This window comes from Microtus pennsylvanicus, chromosome 22 (assembly GCF_037038515.1).
Source record: "Microtus pennsylvanicus isolate mMicPen1 chromosome 22, mMicPen1.hap1, whole genome shotgun sequence".
In the NCBI taxonomy this organism is placed as follows: Eukaryota; Metazoa; Chordata; class Mammalia; order Rodentia; family Cricetidae; genus Microtus; species Microtus pennsylvanicus.
This window is the reverse complement of record NC_134600.1, coordinates 19,280,232-19,300,289: the sequence shown is the minus strand read 5'-3', so window position 1 is coordinate 19,300,289 and position 20,058 is coordinate 19,280,232. Positions and strand designations below refer to the sequence as shown.

The following is a 20,058-nucleotide window of genomic DNA, read 5'->3' as shown; positions in this document are numbered from 1 at the left end:
TTGCTAAACCAAGCAACCTCGGACTGGCTGCTACGGGCGCCAGGGGACCCCCAAAACCAGGGCGGATAGCGGCCCACCCGGGTCAAATTCCAGCGCTGGCGCTCCGCCCTCGGCCGAGGAATGCGGAAGGACCGGGGAACCGGCACGGGAAGCCGGGGAGGCTGGCGGGTCGCGGCTGACTGCGGCAGGGGGATGCAGTGTAGGTGAGTTGGGGAATCCGTACTCGTGGCCATCCAGACTCAGTTCGTCGGGTCGCGCAGCCAAGCTAGTCGCCGCCGCTGGCCCCCGGACCCCCGGTCCAGCGACACGCTAGCCGCACACCCCCCCCCCGGCCGCGGTTGGTCGCGCCCAGCTCGCTGCCGCTCCTTCCGCCCCGCCCCCTGGCCGGAAGTGCGGCGCCGCCACGGTCTCTCCGCAGCCCTCCGCCGGTCGCAGTAGCCGTTCGGGTCGTCTCGTGCGTGTGTCCTCGGATCTGGTGAGTGGCTCGCGGCACCCCCACCCCGCGTCGGTCCCTCTCTTGCTGCGCCACCGCGCCTGGAGCCTCCGGGCGGTGGGACAGCCAGGCTGGCGGAGAGGAGGCGGCTCAGGATGAGGCCCTGCCGCAGGTCCCGGGCTGGCGAACCCTGCCCGAGGCCCTGTGTCGCCTGGATGCCTGACACCTGGTACCCGGCTGCCTGCACCTGCCGCGGCCGCAGGCTTCAGGTCCTACTGGTGTGGCGGCGCCATCTACGCGCATCCGTTCTAGGCGCTTTGGGGGAGGAGAAGCCCGCTGGTGCACCACGGTTCCTGCCTAAGGAAGCCTGGCACCGGTCCTGGAGTTCGTGGTTAGCAAAGGCTAAAACGAACCGCTTTCCATCCATTCTTACTGTACCTGGCGTCTTGCGGAGATTTAGTTCATCTGAGAAAGGGACAATTCAAAAAAAGCTGTAAAGAATTGAGAACTTACTAAGCAAAGGCTCCAAGAGGAAGAACTGGGTGGTTTTGGCTAGAAGTCTTGGCGGAAGTAACAAAAGCAAAAAGAAAAGAAAAGAAAAAGATAAAGGTGGGCATTGTACCATATGTTCAGGAAGCACGAGAGACCAGCCCCCCGAATGGAACAAAACAATAATGGACAAGAGCTGGGAATGAGAAAGATAGGGTGGGGCAGGGCTCTATACAAGGTCCCGGGCCTGGACCCTATAAAATAAAATAAAGTAGTTAACTAAGTTAGGCCTTTTTATAGGTGTGTTGAAAACTTACAGAGAAATAAAAAAATTATGTAAGGGACCTTAGGGAGTCACTCTATAAGGAAATAACACGATGAAAGGGTCTTTAGGGGATCAGGTTAACAACTTTTCGTTAAAGATGACTTTGCTCTACTGTAGTCCTGCGTGTTGGAGAAAAATCACAGCATTTTCTAATTCGGTAGACCCCTACAGACTTATCTCCTGAAACCGTTTTTAGTTTACAGTCACGGAAAGTGGTGAGGTAATTTGCCTGGGATCAATTGAGAAATTCATAGGATGTCACCAATTTCCTCTGTACACTCTCTCACTGAACACAGACACACATACAGGTGCCTGATCACCCTTCTTTAAGTTTGTTTCCGCTGTGTTAAATAAAATAAATTCTATGATAGCTGCCTCCGTATTTGTTTCTGCTTTAGTGAGACTGAGTTTACTGAACTTTGGTCTCGGAAGTACAGATCCCCAGGTGATGGTGGTTAAACTTAGGAAAGCCAAGGATGGGGCCAGTGTCCCCATTTTCCCAAGGTTAAAAAATACCATCTGTCTAAGGAGGAGTTTTATTATACCCTCGTTATCAGTATCTTTGGGCTCTGGCTAGTTCCACATAGCAGGCAAAGCAAATCCCCTTCTACCTCTGAAGGTTGATCCCTGAGTCCTCCGTGACTGGTAAGGGAGTGAAAAAGACAGCAAGCTTGTAGGGGGTGGGAGTGGGTGCAGGTAGGCAGTTTTAGAGGAAGTAAACTGGCTTGAAAAACAGGATATCCGGGGCAGCTCCTTTGGACTCTGAGCATGGTGTGAACTCTAGACGTTTTTCCAGACTTGGGGAGGTAGCCCTAGCTACTCCATTGTTTCTGCTTCCCATGCTCGGATCCTCTTCGCGAGAGAGGGAGGAGAAGGGAGGCAGAGACCTAAAGGCGCTTCTTTGATTCAGAGTACTAGCGTGGCGAACAGCATACTTGATGTCACCATTTTTGAACCCCAAAGTACACATTAGCCTTGCTGGTCACCTCACCTAGAGTTTTCAAGACGGGTATGTTGCAGCTGCTGCTAAGGGCATGAGAGGCGGCTGGATTCCCTAGGTATGCTTTCTGCCACTTTGTAGCTTTTATCTGGAAAACAGGGATCCCAATACGCCCACATTATAAGCTGTTGTGAGGGTTAAATAGTCAATGCTTGTGACTTGCTTACTCTGCTGCACCCATAGCTTGTCCTTTGCTAATATTTCTTCCAAGTGCTGAGCACAGGGGTAACCAGTTGGTGGAGTTTGTGAGGAAGCTCTGGAAAATGAGCCTGGCTAAGTGTGTGCTGACTTAGAAAAAAGCCTTACTTCAGGAGTGCTCGCTCAGCTCTAACACCTGCCGTACTGTGAACACTTGTGTATGCAATTTGTTTTTGATGGAAAGAAGTTACTTATATGTATGTTCTTGCTTACCTATTTGGCACCTGCCAGGTGCAAGGCAGTCTTCTAGACTTTATAATCCAAGAAGAAAGACAAAAGGCTGTAAAAAGCCTTTGTAAGTAAAAACTTAAGAATATTTGTAAGTTGTAATTTTCAATGTAATTCTACTAGTGAGTAGAAAAGAATAAAGGACTGAGTGTGTAGCACTTGCCTGATATGTTGGAGGTCCTGGTTTGATCCCACACACTCAAAAATGGCTTTTAAAAGAAGAGGAGGAAGACCACTCATAAACTCAACACAGTGGGTCAGTCTCAAAACTATTACATTGAAAGACTCCAGGCTGGCCTGGGGAGATGGCTCAGCAGTTAAGAGCTGCTCTTCTAGGACCCGGGGTTCAGTTCCCAGCACCCACAACTGTGGCGACTCACAACTGTCTGTAATTCCAGTTCCAAGGAATCTGGCATCCTAACAGACATTCATGCAGGCAAAACACCAATGCACATAAAATTTTAAAAAGTGAATAAATCTTAAAATAAAAAAAGGAACAAAAGAAAGAAACCAGGCCTGCACAAGTATATACATTTGCTTTTTGGTTTAAAAGACACTCAAACAAGAGTAGATCAAGTTAAGATGGTCTCTGATAACCTCTATCGTAGCCCCTGGAAGCTGAGGCAGGAGGTCCTGAGCTTTAGTCAGCCTGGGCAATGTAGTAAAACTTGTCTCAGGAAAGAAATCCAAACAAGATTTGCCTGGGTAGCGACTTCCGGGAAACTTTCTGGAGTGATGTTTAGCATTTGTAACTGACTTGGGTTATTACATGGGCGTACACAGTTACAGAAGTGGTTAGATTTGCGCACTTTAGAAGTGATAGAGATATCAGAGAATAGGGAACTGCCAGGACACCCAGAACACCTGTAAGGAAGGAAGAAGAGAGGGCGCTGCGGTGTATGTGGTAAGTGTGCCTGGTGTTAGATGTAAAGGTTGTGTTTGACTCTTTAAAAGAAAGATAATTATGGAACTTAAAAACCTACGTATGTAGCATAAAAACAATTATGTGTCATTAAGTACATTAGGTTAATTTTGTAAAGCGTCTTAATTTGACTGTATTAACTGTTGTTCTTGTGTCTAGTCATGTGATCCTCAGAATTAGAACAAACAGTAGCTCATCAAGGGAAGCCCTGTGCAATTTCTAGATTGACCGACCTTGGAAAAGATGAAACCGAATGTGAAAAGATCAGAGTGTTAAACCCTGGAGCCACTCTGCTTTTACTCTGGGTTTCTCCTGCTGCGACTCTGCCTACTCTGTCCTTGCCAACAAGACTCACAACCCCCACCTTGGGCATCTGCCGTCCTAGTGTAGTTAGGCTAGAACGAGAAGTCTTCTGTGAAGGTTTATGTTTAGTTATGTGTGCGGGGTGTGTGCATGTAAAAGACTGAGTACTGATCCCAGAGGCTAGAGGCAGTGGATCCCCTGGAGCTGGGGTTACAGGTGGTTGTGGTCTACTCTGAGCAGCTTGCACTCTTGGTGACTCCAGCCCCTAAAATTTGAATCCTTTATGATTCCTTTGCCCACAAAGCCGGTTCCCACCCTTTCCTCCCTCATTGACTCACACTGAGTGATAACTTTTATTTTTCAGTTTTATGGTTTCTGTTGTTTGGTTCAGTTTTTTAGACAGAACCTCATTCTGTAACCAGGCTGGCTTGGGGCTCATTGTGTAGCTCAGGCTAGCTTCGAACTTGTGGCAGTCCTCTTGCCTTGGCCTGGAGAGTGCTGGGAGGAAAGACATGAAGCCCCACGCCCAGCTTGAGTGGAGCCTCTGTGATACACGCTTCTCAGCCAGCCTTTAAGCACATTTAAGGATGGAACTTTGAAGAAAGCTGCAATTAGAAAGCAAGAAAAACCTGCAAAGCAGTAGAGGCATAGGAAATAGGGTGGTGGTGGCAGGGAGAAGAGCCTTGTGTTTGAGAGAACCTACCGAACTGGGGAAATTCTGTCACAGTCGCATTTTCTTAACCAGAAAGAAAATTCCCTAGTCACCTGACTGATCCATTTGAACTTTCTAGAATTCTGTGGCTCTAATCTCAAAATGAAGATGTTTCCTCATCTCACTATTAAAGAAATCACGTAACAGTGGCATTGCTGCTTTTCTGTTGATGTATAACAAATTGCCCTCAATTTTGTTTTGAGTACCTGTAAGGCAATACCTGGGGTTTTTTGTTTGTTTGTTTGTTTCTTGTTCTTTTGGTTTTTTTGTTTTGTTTTGTTTTGAGGCAGGGTCTTTATAGCCCTGTCTGTCCTGGAACTTAACTTTGTAGACCAGGTTGATCTTGAATTTAAAGAGATCTAATCTTGGGATTAGAGGGGTGTGTCATCATACCTAGCTAATAAATTCCAGTTTTTAAACCCAAAAATCTCCAAATACTTTAGTCTTGTGAGGTTGTCCTTATCTGAAGGAAGATTGCCTTCTTCAGTGTGGTTGCCTCACACGGCTGGCCAGTTGCTTCTGGCTGTTGGTAGGAGGCCTAGCTCCCCACTTCCTGGTGCGAGCACCTACATACTGACTCAACAGAGCGAGCAGGGGGTGCAGTGTCTCTCGTGACAGTCAACCACCGTCATTTCATAACGCTCTGTGTTTACATTGGTCACTTCACGGTGACAGCTGTTGGGGAGCCTAACTACCCCTTGGCAAGGGAGGGAAGGAAGTTCGGTGCCATTGGGATCCATGCAGGTAGCATGAACATTGGGGGTGGGGTTAGGGTGTAGGGAGGGGGTCTAGTCTAGTTCTTCATTCTGCAGTTCAAGATGTTTGAAATTCAGTTTCTAAGTAAAGCTAATTTTTGAAGAGACATTTTAAAAGCCATCTTGGAGGGTACTAACCAAACCTTCCTACAGACTGCATGTAATTTGCTGGCTGCCAGTCATTGGCTATGAGCCAGTTATTGGATATGTGTATATGTGTGCGCATGCATGTGCAGGCCAGAGCACAATCTCTGGTGTCATTTCTCGGGTGTGTTCACCTTCATTTTAAGACATCATCAACCACTGGCCCACATGCATCACCAGATTCGGATAGGCTCAAACTCAGGTCTCATGCTCAAAGACTAAGCACCAACTGAGCCATCTTCCTAGGTAGCTCATGAGTCACCTCTTAGATGGATGAGGAAAATGGGGTCTGGGATGGCTAGACTAGCCAAAGGTCAAACAGCTGAGAGTTAGAATCCAGGCCTCCGCATCTCCATTTTCCCATAATGACCATCAACTTTGAAAAGCCAGGGGAAACTGGACATTTACACGGCCAGACTGGGCCGAGTGGTTTCAGCTTTAGCTGAACACTGGAAACGCATAGTGCATTTTTAAATTTTTATTTATTTTATTATCTCATGATTATGAGTGTTTGCCTGCATGTAAACACTCCGTGCACCGTGTGCATGCCTGATACCTCTGGAGGTCATAAGAGGGTGTCAGATCCCCAGGGACTAGAGTCACAGATGGTTCTGAGCCTCCACGTAAGTGCTGGGAATCAAATCCTGGTCCTCTGCAGGTACTCCAGCCAGTGAAGCAGCTCTCCAACTCCTACTTGGTACGTTTAAATTCTTGTTCTTCACGCCAACATTCCCTTCTGGTAGGCTTGACGAAGACCCAGGCATCGTTTTTTATAAACTTCATAGATGACTGATACATGACCAGCTTCTGGGAGAGCGGTGTTTATTGGCCATATGATGATAACAAAGACTTGGGAAGGCATCAAAGGGAGCTTGGAAGCCATAGGCAGCATGTGCTCTGAGCATCTTTCCAAGCCTGGGAAAGCCTTACAGGCAGAATGAAACTCACCGAGTTCTGCTTGTTAATGATACGTTCCCTTGCTGACTTGGATATCAGACATTTGCATCACTTGTGACACCGGCATCCTGCACCCCAGCCTGTGGTGTGACCCGAGAGCACAAACACCACTTAGTTCAGAGAAATAGTAAAATGTTTGAAGAGAAAATGGGTCTTGTTTTTATTAAAGGTGGTAATTTACATTCTGGGCAATGTTTTCTGTGAATAGTCTCGTCTGTAACTGTAGTCTAGGGGTAGAGTGTTGGGTTAGGTGGGCCCCCACCACGTGCACACACAACCAACACACACACACACACACACCCCACTTTGATAATTGAGCATAAAGGTTTCTCTGTTCAATCGTGGCTAATAGAAGTTACTGCTGGCCGGGTGGTGGTGGTGGCACAAGCCATTAATCCCAGCAGAGGTAGGCGGATCTCTGTGAGTTCGAGGCCATACAAGAGCTAGTTCAAAGCTACAGAGAAATCCTGTCTCGAAAAAACCAAACCAAACCAAAACAAAACATAAAGATATTGGCACTTATTAACCCAGTCTGAGCTGCTGCACCACATCACATACCCCGGGGTTTCCCTTCCATCTGCTGGTCGCTCACCAGCGGTCCTGCTGTCCGTGTAGTTTCTCTACTCTATTCTGCTCTTCTGTGAGCCGAATGTAGAGGAGAATCGCTGCTCAGAAGCCCACGTTTGTCTCCAGTGGGTTGTGAGCACAGCTGACCTGGGGTCATTTAATGTCTGGTCTTCATTTACATCATTGGGAAGGCAGGCAGTTTCGTTCAGTTCAGGGCGTCTTGAATGTTATCCACTTGTGACTCCTCTTCTGGAAAAAAAGTAAGCGTGCGTGTGTGTGCATGCATGTGTGTAAAATATGTATACATGGGCTGAAGAATTGTCTCGGTGCGTGACGGCTGTTTCTGCCAAGCCTGGCAGCCTGTGTTTGATCTCAGAAGCCAAGCCCATGTGGTGAGAGGAAACCGGCTTTCAAACATTGTCAGCTGACATCCGTGCATATGTTGGCACACACGAATTTAAAAAATGTTTTTAAAAAAATCCATGGTAGTGCATGCTTTTGATGCCCGCACTGGAGAGGCAGGACAGCTGGGAAGAAGTCTACGTGAATGAGGAAGATGGGGCTCTCCATGGTGACAGAGAAATGAGGAAGATGAGCACATCTGAGAACTATTTGAGAGACGGGAGGGATTTGTGGAGGATGACTTGGCTTCCTGGCAGGGTGAGTGGGTGGACCGAGAAGTCTGAAAGCTGGGAAAGTTGAGAGGGAGGATAATGGATTCAGTTTTCAGCTTGTTGGTTTTGCGGTGTCTGTGGGATGGCCGAATGGGCGTGATTCCTAGGCAGTCGGCTATGAATCCAAAGCACAAAGGTGGAGGGAGCATCAGCCTGGAGGTGTAGGCCTCGGAGCCAGAACAGTGAGAGTCGATGAGATCATTCAAGGAGAGCGCTTTAAGCCATGGAGGGGAATTTTGATGCAACCGAGAGGCAGAGACTGGCTTGCAGGTTATAAAAATATTCTTCATAAGAGCCAGGTGTGGTGGTACATGGCATAATTCCAGCACTGGAGAGGCAGAAGGAGAAACCCTACCAGCCTTGGATGCATGGTGAACCCTTGTCACCATGGAATGAGAAACTGCAGGGAATGAGAAACCTGGATGCCAAGTGAGTGAGGGTGAAAGAAGAAAATGCAGAGGGCCAGTCCTGGAAGGAAGCTCGAACAGTGGCAAGTACAGGAAAAGGGCCTGGAAGCCTTCCCGAGTTTGTCGCCTTGACGCAGCCACTGTGGCTGAGATAGATGGCCAGCTTTCTGTGGGCTGGAGAGCGAATGGGCGGTGAGGAAGCAGAGGTGCTTGTCTCAGAGAGCAAGAGGAAGGGCTGTTTTCTTCTGGGCCTCCCCTTCAGACTGCCGGTTTTGATACCTTTGCTCACTTTTCAACTGATGTGTATGTTTAGTTTTTATAGGTGCCATATAGTTATATGAAGTATATTTTATTTTTGTGCTTCAGGGGATTGAACCCAGTATCTTGAACAGCTAGACAATTATTCTCACTGAATTATGTCCCCAGCCCTAAAATATCTAAAACTCCCAGCACTTAAGATCATAAATTCAAGGCCAGCCAGGGCTATAAACATAGTAAAACTCTAAAGAATGTGGGGGGGGGGGGTGAGAGAGAGTATGTATGTATGTATGTATAACAAAGTTGGGTTGCTGGTGGTGGTTTGAGACAGGATCTCACCATGCTGGGCTCAAAGTTGGGTTTCTTAACAAACAGTTTTAGGGCTGGGTAATGACTCAGTAAAGTGCTTGGTCATGGTCCAGACCCCACATAAATGGCGGGCACATAAGTGCACCTAAGATCCCAGTGCTGGGGAGGCATGGTGGCAGGGATCCCTGGAGCTCCTTGGCTAGTCAGTGAGCTCTCCACGCGTAGTGACACCCACCATCGGCCTCCGACTTCCACACACATCCGTGCGTGTACACAGACACTTTCAATAGAGATTTAAACACAAGCATTAAGGAAGGAGTGCTTAGGAAAAAGACAGTACATACCTAAGACATAAGAGAGTTGTGGCAAAAATCAAACTTGTGAACAACTCAGATGCTTCCTCAGTCCCCTGCTTACTCTGTAGCACATTCTGATTGAGCCTGTTAGTAATGGCATCCTCACCCATCAGGCTCCCCTCCTCGTCCTCCCCCTCCCCCTGCCCTTGCTCCTCCCTTCATGCGTCCCAGCTGAGACTGGTGCCGCCCCCAGCAGTTCTTTCCCACTACTCAAGCTCCTTAAGCTGATCCTTGCGTTTAGTTCTACCTTCTTGAAGAACTCTAATGAAGCCTCAAAAATGTTTAGTGTAGGATATTCTGGGTTAACTTTCAGCATGATAGAGTTGACAGATTATTTTTTTAATGTTACTCGTTAGTGAGTTTGCATAAATGATCGGCTGGTAGAACTTATCTGTGCCTTCAGACTAATATCTACTAAATCTTGAAATAAGATTTAATACTTTTTGAAGTTTCTGCACCCTGATAAGCTTCTCCGCGATTACAGTCAGTAATCCAAATTAGACAAAATCGGACCGAATTAGAAAAAGCCCAGGTTTGACCGGAAACCACGTTTGTTCTCTAGGGGGCAGTTTAAACACCCTGCTGTAGTGGTCTTGAGCATCTCTGGGGAGGGGTTATTATTGAGGGGCTTTCTCGGGGGTGGAGTCTGAACTGAGGCTCAGGGTGGCGCCTCCATCCGAACATTCTAGACTCTTTGGGTATATGGATGCCAGGGCCTAGAGTGAAGCCTTCACCCAAACACTTTTCACACGAGAAAAACTTGAGTCTAACAATTTTGGGATGTAAAGCGTCAAGGGGTGGCTCATTGGAAGAACGTATTATAATATGCATGAGAACCTGGGCTTATACCTGTGCTGCCTAATTTTAGTTTAATCTGAGAGAGGGAGCCTCCACAAGATCAGATGTAGGCAAGCCTGCAGCATTTTCTTAGTGGTTGGTGGGGAGGGCCCATTCCACTCGGGGTGGCGCCATTCCTTATAGTTTTCCTGTTGGCTTAGTGACTGAATATAATACTGCCCCACTGCCCCCGAGTCAATGCCCCACCCACTACTCAGGCTGCAGCCTAGAAGGCATTCTGGTCCCACTGCCACAGCAGAACCGGTTAGGCTGTGTAGGTTTAAGCTAAGTCTATTGTTCTATTTACCAATGAAGACTTGGAAGTCAGATGTAGGGAGTGAAAATCTGCTAGGTCACAGAAGCTGAGAAGCAACCAGCTGACCTTGGCCAGAGACACCAAAAGACAAGCCTCTTCACTCATCCCAAAACCAAAAAAAGCGCCAAACTCTTAGTCCCTCCCTTTCCTTTGTTTTGATTCTCTCTATTGAATTCCTGGCTTCTCTATGGCTGATTTCTGTCAGGTAGTTGCTGGCTCTGCCCCGGATTCAAGGTAATTTTATTAACAATCTGAGTGTCACGGTGTGATGTAATATTCCACATTCATCCCTGGGCTTCTATCAGAAAGTCGTCCTGGGTTATGTAAGAAAGCAGGCTGAGTAAGCCAGTGGGCAGCACCCCTCAATGGTCTCTGCCTCAGCTCCTACTCTCTGTGAGTGCCCGCCTTTAGGTGCGCTCAGTATGCTGTGTAAGCCAAATAAAACCTTTCCTCCCCAACTTGCTTTTGGTCCTGATGTTTTATCATCAAAATTGTAATCTTAACTAAGACAAGGCCGCCGCAGCAGCAGCCAGAAAAATAAAGAAAACAAAAGGAGGGGAGTGACCAATAGTGACCACATTCCGTCTGTCTGTTCTTTGTGTCACTTTCCATATAACTGCAGTCAGGCATCAAACTAAGTTACGGGGAGGAGGAGAAGATGGTGTTGAGAGTCAGCACCATGAAGCTGGAGTACTTCAGAGCTGTGCTAACCCAAACATCCGTACACTGGGCGCATGTTTCAGGTTGATGGCAGAGAAACACCGTCTGAAGAGAAAGCCCAAAGCCCGAGTTCCTTTGTAGACAGCTAACATGGCTGGAGTGTGGCTTGGTTTCTATCAGCTTGACACAAACCAGGACCCAGTGCGGACAGTAGTCCAGTCTGTGAAGTGTTGGGAGGTCCAGCTCCCTGTGGGTGGTTTTGGGTTGTACAAGAAAGCAGACTGAGCGGTTAGGAGGAGGAAGCCAGAAAGCAGCACCCCTCCACCGTCTGGGCTTGAGTTCCTGCCCTGACTTCCCTTTCTTCCCTAAGTTGCTTTTGTCCGTGGTGTTTGCTTATCACAGTAGGAGCCCTAACTGAGACAGCCAGTTGTTGTCAGTCCCTCTGAAGCAGTGGCCCTGCAGAAGGGGGACTCCCCTATGCTGTCCTCACTTCTCACACCCGTTGTACCTTTAGGTGTCCCTGGGGCCACACTCACTGATGGCTGTGGTTCTCCCTGCAGGGCAGCGTCCGGGAGGTTTCCTAACACAGCTTCAGTTGTCTGTCCCAGTGAAGTCATGGACGGTGTCAGCTCCTAGCAGCAATGTGTCACAGTGTGCAGAGTACTGCCAGCCAGGGAATGAGGGCTTTATTGCATAGGTATACCTAGCTCTCCACATGTCCGACCTCGGTGTCCAGCCTTGTTAGAAGTCAAGCTGATAGCTTATGACCAAAAGCCTCCCATCATAACTCATGGTTAGATCATCTGGTGTGACCTAAGATAGTAAATATCAGGCAGGACGTCGCAGGAGCCAAGGACAAGGTTATATGCACCTCCCTCAGAACAGCCTTGAGTTATTTAATACACAGGGAGTGCCTATCTCATAGGGCAGTTGTAGAGATGCAATAAAACATTAGATCAAAGAGTTGCCATGGCGGGTGAGATAGCTCAGGGGGTAACAGTGCCTGCCATGCAAGCCTGACAACTGAGTTTGATACTGATCCCACGGTGGAAGGAGAGAAAGCGTTCCCAAATAGCCTCTCACTTCCACACACTCACCTGCACTTTTAGATGTACATCATCATCATAATTGGAGCTGGAGAAATGACTCACTGGTTAAGAGCCCTGACTGCTCTTCCGGATAACCTGAACTGGATTGCGAGCACCCACACGGCAGCTTACAACCCTGCGTAACTCCAGTCCCAAGGGACTGCCCATATGTGCCGCACCAACTGCCTCAGGCAGAACACCCTGGCACAGAATTTTTAAAAAATAATAATAAAAATATTTTTTTTAAGTTGTCCTGAGGGCTGGAGAGATGGCTTAGTGGTTAATAGCACTGGCTGATTCTTCCAGAGGACCTGGTTCAATTCTCAGGAGCACATGGAGACAGACATTGGTCTGTAACTTTCTCAGAGGACCCAGCATCCTCTTCTGGTCTCCATGGGTGCTGCACACATGTGCACAGACTTTACATGAAGGCAGACTGTATGTATAAAAATAATAAAAGCTCAAAAATAGTTTTTAAAAACTGCCCTGATATTTGTGAGGCTTAAAGTTATGTATACCTCGTCGTTTGTGGCTTAGATTTGAACTTTGCGTGCTGTCTAGTAATGGGGATACATTCTGAGAATCCCTTCGTTAGGCCGTCTCGTTGCTCTGCAAACACTGTAGAGTTTGCTTACACAAGGCCAGATAAAATAGCTTGCTGCAGACCTAGACTGTGGGTCTATACCATTATATATGCTGTCTGTCACATTGACCAGAACACCACTGTGCAGATATTCACACTGTTTAAATGCAGCCAGGGCATGAGCCATGCGTATAATCCCAGCACTCGAGAGACAGAGGTAGGAGGATCAGAGTTTAAGGTCATCCTCAGCTACAGGTTGAGTTCAGTACCAGCCTGGACTTCATGAGACCCTGTTTTTTAAAAAAATGGAAATTATTCTGTTTGACAGTTAAGTTGCTGCTGGATGTCAGTAGTGTTAGAAGGTAACACCAACGCCATCAATGTGGAAGGTGATGGAGCGGGAGCAGTTGATCTTAACTGATCTTTAGAATTGTCAAATGAGGGAAATGCAGGGGTAGCTTGGAAGCCTACAAGAGAAAATTAGGTTTAAAGGTGAGCACCGTATCTCTCTATCCTTCTACTTAGTTCACACTATACACTATAATAGATACTATATTTTGATGATGAAAAATTGGGTTTCTGAAAGATTTGATTTCAGTGGTAGTAAAGTGGAAAGAATAAAAGTTTCGGTCATGTTTGGTTGTTGTGAGGGATAAATGGGAAAATTGAACCTAGAAAGGGTAAGAGGTTTGTGTGAGGGAGCCCTTTTAATGATTTATTTATTTTTATTTTATGCGCATTGAAGTTTTGCCTGCCAGCATGTCTGTGAGGGTGTTGGATCCCCTGGAGCTGGAACTACCAACAGTTGTGAACTAGCATGTGGGTGGTGGGAACTGAACCCAGGTCCTCTGGAAGAACAGGCAGTGCTCTCAACTCCCCACCATCTCTCCAGTCCCTGTTATATCGTTCTATAAATCCCAATAGATAAGGATAGAATTAGTCTTGGGAGCTGCGTGGCACCTTTAATCCCAGCACTTGGGAGGCAGAGGCAGGTGGATCTCCAGGTTGGAGTCCAGCCTGGTCTATATAGGACAGCCAGTGCTACACTGTGAAACCCTGTTTTGGAAAACAACAAACAAAAACTTGGGGTGAGAGAAATGGCTGCAGAAGACCCAAGTCTGGTCCCCGAATTCACGTGGGGGACGTGACACACACGACACGACTCTGTTTTCAGGGAGAAAGAAAAAGAAAGATACATGTATTCACTAACTTTAGGTGTGTGTGTGTGTGCCCCTTTTTGCTTTATGTATTAAGCATTTTTTTTTCATTTAATTCCAGATTTAAACCACCACCATGTCGAGCAAAAAGGCCAAGACCAAGACCACCAAGAAGCGCCCTCAGCGCGCAACATCCAATGTGTTCGCCATGTTTGACCAGTCCCAGATCCAAGAGTTCAAAGAGGCCTTCAACATGATCGACCAGAACCGGGATGGCTTCATCGACAAGGAGGACTTGCATGACATGCTGGCTTCTCTAGGTAGCCTTTTGTGCCTTTCCCTGGCGGTGATCCATCTCTGATTCATTTGTCTTGTGATTCAATTCATGGGCCATTTGGCCTTTGAAAAGCTTTCAGGTGTGGGAGGGGCCTTTTCAGGGCTGGGCCCGGCGAGGGGGAAATCAGCTCTAGAGGGGGACCTGGCAGATACTGTTCCTGTTAGCTAAGTGGATTGTGTCTATGTGAGCCCGAAGGGTGTGTGTATGTGTGTGTGTGTGTGCACGTGCATGCGCGAGCATGCTGGTGGCTGTGTGCAGAAGACCAGAAGTCACATTAACAAATGCAGCCAATAATCTTCTGTGGATGGAGGACAGGCCATGAGCAAATGAACAAAGAGGAAGCACTTCATAACCAACAGTGGTTACTCAAAGATGGACTCCTGGGAAAGAGACTTCTACAGTAATGTTTTTTATAATTTAAAAAGAAAGAGAGAGAGAGAAAGAAGCAAGGAAGGAAGGAAGAAATTGAATTTTTTCTTTCCCCAATAAACCATAGAGGTTAAAGGTGCATGCTGAGCCTGGTGCCTTGTGTGTGAACCCCAGGATGGAGAGACCTGGCTCTTGGACATTGTCCTCTGTCCTCCACGTGTGCTCCACAGCGCTGGTACACACACGTTTTATATGTACCACCAACAGACACAAACACACTCACCACGTGCTCGTGCGCTTTTTTTGGTTTGTCTGTTTTTGTTTTTGTTTTTGTTTGTTTTGGTTTTTTGAGACAGGGTTTCTCTGTGTGGTTGTCTTGGAACTTGCTTTGTAGACCGGACCTCCTTTGCTTTGCTTCCCTAATGCTAGGATTAAAGGTGTATGCTACCACACCTGGCTACACATACATTTTTAAAAAGATCCATTTTCGATTCCTATTTCGCTCTGAGAACTCTCTTGAACCTCTGGGTTGCAGTCACCCCTGCCCTCCACTCCTGGAAGGCTGCAGGACAGTTGCTCTCCAAACAGGGAAGTGGGTTGTTTTTGTGTTGTTGTTGTTTTTTGATGTTTTTGTTTTTCGAGACTGGGTTTCTCTGTAGCTTTTGGAGCCTGTCCTGGACCTCTCTCTGTAGATCAGGCTGGCCTCGAACTCACTTGCTCAGTGGCTCCTGTTGTACAGGTGAGCTAAGTGGGTGTAGTGAGGTGGATTTGCCATGCAGTGAAATAGCTGTCCATGGGTTTCTTAGATTTCCCCCAAGTTCTAGACTGGACTGCCGTCAGCTTCTAGTTTGGTATAGTTAGTTCTAAGATGTTCCTTTAGATATGAAGACGTAACCAACACGGTTCTTTTCACGTGTGTCAACTTGGTGTCTGAGGGACCTTCAAGATACTGGCATTAGCCAGCGTTTTCACAGGTTAAGACTAAAGGAGGCTGTTTGGGCCGGCTGGCACTAACCTCAATGTCTGGAGAGCTGGGTTTGAGTTCCTGTTCTTCCACCTTCTCCAGACCTCATAGCCAATTGGTGAACTGGTTTCAAGGCCTTTCCTGTGGGGAGCTCTCCAGATGCTTTCCCTCCCTGTCAGGTCTCTGGTCGCTGTTCTCAGTAGGAACTGAGATCAGGATTCTCTTTACAAACAAGATGGTGAGCACCCCAGTTCAAGTCTGGCATGGTTGCTTTTCCGTCAGCAAGCAGGAGGATGAGACCAGAGGGTCCCTGAGAATCTTGAGGCCAACCTGGGCTATAGATCAGATGTGCCCCCACCATATCCCACCCCAACAAAAAAGTAAAGCAAAAGAAGATTCCAGTTAGCAGCATGTAGAAATGGCACTTGGGGCTGACCATGCTTTATTTAATATTGTTCAAAAGAAGTTCCCAGTCCCAAACTGACCTAATAATTTTAACCCAAATTATCAGCTTATAAATAATTTTGAAGCATACCAAATCACATGCAGCTGTATCATAATTAGAAAAATTAATGTCGATTTTCTAAATTTATTTTTATTTTTTTATTTGGTTTTCTGAGACACAGTTTCTCTGTGTAACAGTCCTGGAACTCACTTTGTTAGGCCAGGCTGGCCTGGAATTCATTGAGATCCGCCTGCCTCTGCCTCCCAAGTGCTGGGATTAAAGGCGTGTGCTGCCTGTTGATTTTTATTTTAAAATAACTGGTATTAAAATAACAACCCCTGATGAACCAGTGTAGAATCAACAACATGTGATAGTGTGGTGTTCTCTGTCAAAACTTGAGACTTTTGGGGTTTTGTTTTTTAATAAAAAAGTGATGAAGAAGCTGGCAAGATGGCTCAGCACGGAAAGGTAAGGTGCTTATGTCCAAAGCCTGTGGGGTTTGGTCCCTGGAGCCCTTGTGGAAAGAGAGAACCAGCTCCTGAAAGTTGTCCTCAGGCCTCCACACGTGTGACATGGCACACGAACACAGAGTAATGCTATAGACCCTCTTAACAGTATGGCAGCACAGGAGCAGCCAGGCACGCCACATGATGTGGGTTTATGTGTCTTCTTGCAGGCAAGAATCCCACCGATGCCTACCTGGATGCCATGATGAATGAGGCCCCGGGCCCCATCAATTTCACCATGTTCCTCACCATGTTTGGAGAGAAGTTGAATGGTACAGATCCCGAGGATGTCATCAGAAACGCCTTCGCCTGCTTTGATGAGGAAGCAACAGGTAAGTGCTGCTTGCATGTTTGTGGCCAGCTCATTTTAGGGTCTATGGAGCACATTTTAGGACATGTTTTTAATGTGTAATTTTTTTAATTAAAAAGAAAATCTGTTGTTTTAAAATAGGAATGCAGCAGAAATGGTCTTGTCACATACCTGTTGTAGGCCATGAAACTACAGCTTACCTTGTTCACCTCTGAATTTGACTTCGAACTTCCTAGAGCAGTTGTAAGAATTTAGGGTCCATTATGTCGCCTTAGAGATGAAAACTGTTCAGAGACCCTGGTTTCTCTAGACGGCATAGTTCCTAGCGTGAGCATTTGAAGTGCTGTGTGTCTCTGGAGTTACTCAGGGTTTCTCTGTTTGTCTTCATTTTCCTGCCCTTTGGAGAAGCACGCTTTGACATGAAAGCCTTTCAGTCCCATGTTTCTTCCTTTTTCCATCCCTTCTTCCTTCAGTCCTCCTCCCTTTCCTCTGCTTGGCCTCACATCTCCTGGAATCTCCCACGCTCCTTCCTGACTTTTCTCCCTGAGCCATTGATCTGGGTGACATTGTCTTTGTGTGTGTGTGTGTGCCTGGTGCCAGAAGAGGGCATAAGATCCCTTGAAACTGCAGTTACAGGTTAGATTCTGAACTGCTGTGTGGATGCTGGAAATCATCCCAGGTTCTCTGAAAGCAGCCTGTGCTCTTAACCACGGAGCCATCTCTCTGCTTTGAAGCTTTTAACATAATTTAGTTTTTTTTTGTTTTTTTTTTTTTTTGGTTTTTCGAGACAGGGTTTCTCTGTGGCTTTGGAGCCTGTCCTGGAACTAGCTCTGTAGACCAGGCTGGTCTCGAACTCACAGAGATCCGCCTGCCTCAGCCTCCCGAGTGCTGGGATTAAAGGCGTGCGCCACCACCGCCCGGCTCATAATTTAGTATTAATGAAAACTCCAAAGCGATTGGGATGGGAAGCAGTGGTGCAGTTACGTGTGTTATGGCTGAGTGTGGTAGACGATGAGTTTGTGGAATCATGACGTGTCGTGTACTTGGGTATCTGTGAGTCCGTCCCTTGTTTGTGGAATCATGACGTGTCATGTACTTGGGTATCTGTGAGTCCGTCCCTTGTTTGTGGAATCATGACGTGTCATGTACTTGGGTATCTGTGAGTCCGTCCCTTGTTGCCCTCCAGGCACCATCCAGGAGGACTACCTGAGGGAGCTGCTGACCACCATGGGCGACCGCTTCACAGATGAGGAAGTGGATGAGCTCTACAGGGAGGCCCCCATTGACAAGAAGGGCAATTTCAACTACATCGAGTTCACGCGCATCCTCAAGCACGGAGCAAAAGACAAAGACGACTGAAGAACTCCAGTGGGAGCTCCTGTCACGTGACCCTACTCACTTCCTTTTCAGCTCCTTCCCCCACCTGTAGGACCTTCTGCATGCCACTTAGTTCACAGCTTTGCCTCTTTTGTAATGTATTTATTTCAGACTTTTCTGTCATTTAGCACTTGTATAATCAGACTGGAAATGGGGACAATGCTGTAAATTGTGTTGGAAATGCCATGCGAATAAAAATCAACAATGTGAAAGCCCAGGAAAATATATCCATAGTTCTGGTTTGCTGGATTTTTTACATTTTTATATAATAAAAATGTTATTTTGAAATAAAGATTATGCTGACTCAAATGGAGTGTAAGACAAATGAGTGACAGTTTGGGGTAGCCCTTCCTTCAGGCCTCCCACCTTGTGAGATGCAGACTGATTTTCACGTCCCCGGGACAGTGCTCTTCAGAACTTCTAAATCACGTTAGCATCTTCAAGAGCTTTGCTTCTACTAGGGAGACATCTGTTAAATACTAGGCATAGAGTGTTGTCTTTCAGAGCAGAATTTCCATTGCTGTGATGTCAGCGTATGTGTCGTTCTGAGAAGTACTTCCTGTGTGGAGAAGTACTTCCTGTGTGGAGAATTACTTCCTGTGTGCAGCATGCACCTCCGCGGTTCTCAGAGTGCCTTCACCCCAGTTTGGTGAGACAGGCTGTTACTGACTGCACTGGTTGCTGGGTGTTGAGCATACTGTACCCCAGAGCCGCACCCCCAGCCGCTTGCCCTCTTTTGTAAGTTGGGGTTAGGGGTGAGGGCTAAGTGACCAACTCTTTGGTCGCAGTTGGTGAGAGTCGCGGTTCTGTTTTACTAACTCCAGAGCTCACAGGTCTACAGAAAGCCAAAAGTGCCAGCCAACACATTTCCATTTCACTAAATTCGGAACTCAGTGGTCATTGTTGACATTTAAAACCATCTTGCAGCAAGACAATTGTTTGAAATTTTTCCAGAGGATTTCTCCCAGGGAGAAAGCAAAAGACAAAAATTCGCAGACTGGGGTGTGGCTTGGTGGGAGTCCGTGCTCAGCGTATGCAAGGCCCTGTGTTCAAACCTCGGTGAAAAAAGTTAAAGATGAACATTACAAGCAATTATAGATGTGCTTCTGTAGACTTAGGGAAGGAGACAAAGGCAGGCGAAAAGTACTTAGAAGAGGAAGTTTGGTGAGAGTGACACCTATTTCTCCTAAACGTTGTTCAAAATCAGCATGCGCACCGCTTGCTGCCTGTGTCTTGTAACTCGGTGCAGCACCCTGGCCTGCTTTCTCCTGCTGTCCTTTTACACCTGAGCTCTTCCCTCATCCTTAAATGAGACAGTGTTCAGCTCAGGAGCACGGACGGATAAGCCAAAGTAGGAATTACTGAAGTTACTACTACTCACTGATGTAAGCCAAAGCGGAAATTACTGGTTACTTCTACTCCCTGACAGAAGCTGAGAAAAGCTGCGCTCCCCTCCAGAACCACGAGGAATCCCGAGCATTCCTGCGAGGCTCCTGTTAACAATTAGAATCTCAAAGTCACTAGGAAGTGTCACAAAACTAAGTGAATTGTCATGTAGGTAAAGCAAGGCAGAAGTAGACACCAAGCCATTTATCCAGTCAGTACCTGTTACCCAGCAAGCTCTTGTGTTGCTTACCAAAGGCCAAGACAGGAGAGACAAGGCAGAGGCACGATGAATAACAGCACATAAATACCGCGTGGTAGTGAAGAACACTACATAGCAGAGCGTGGCCAGAAATGGTCTTTAGGAGCTATGGTCAAGTTGAAGTCTGCTCGATGGGGTCCCTGTGCAAAGCCCAGGATGAGACTGTCCGTTCAGGAGACAACTCCCAAGTCACGGTGGCATGCAGTAACAAAAAGAGCATGATGTTGTCAACTCAAGGATGTCATCAATGATAGGGAATCCTTGGATTTAGGTTGGATGACCTAAATGAAAAACTCATTGTAGCTGTGTATAGAATTAAGTGACGAGGAAGACCCAGGGGCAGCTAGGGATCCATAGCTAGCATCCAGAGGAGATGCAGCCACTTGGCTGGGCTAATGGGAGCGTAGCTGGCCTTGGTCCACTGACC

The 20,058-nt window shown here is 47.0% G+C and overlaps 1 protein-coding gene across 1 annotated transcript; it reads left to right on the top strand.

Moving 5' to 3' along the window:
- Positions 1-220: 220 nt before the first annotated feature.
- LOC142839730 (myosin regulatory light chain 12B) lies at positions 221-18,295 on the top strand. The gene is made up of 4 exons (XM_075956001.1): positions 221-475; positions 13,800-13,998; positions 16,470-16,631; positions 17,796-18,295. The coding sequence occupies exons 2-4, from the start codon at positions 13,815-13,817 to the stop codon at positions 17,966-17,968; spliced, it is 519 nt and encodes a 172-aa protein (XP_075812116.1). The 5' UTR covers positions 221-475; positions 13,800-13,814; the 3' UTR covers positions 17,969-18,295.
- The last annotated feature ends 1,763 nt before the right edge of the window (positions 18,296-20,058 follow it).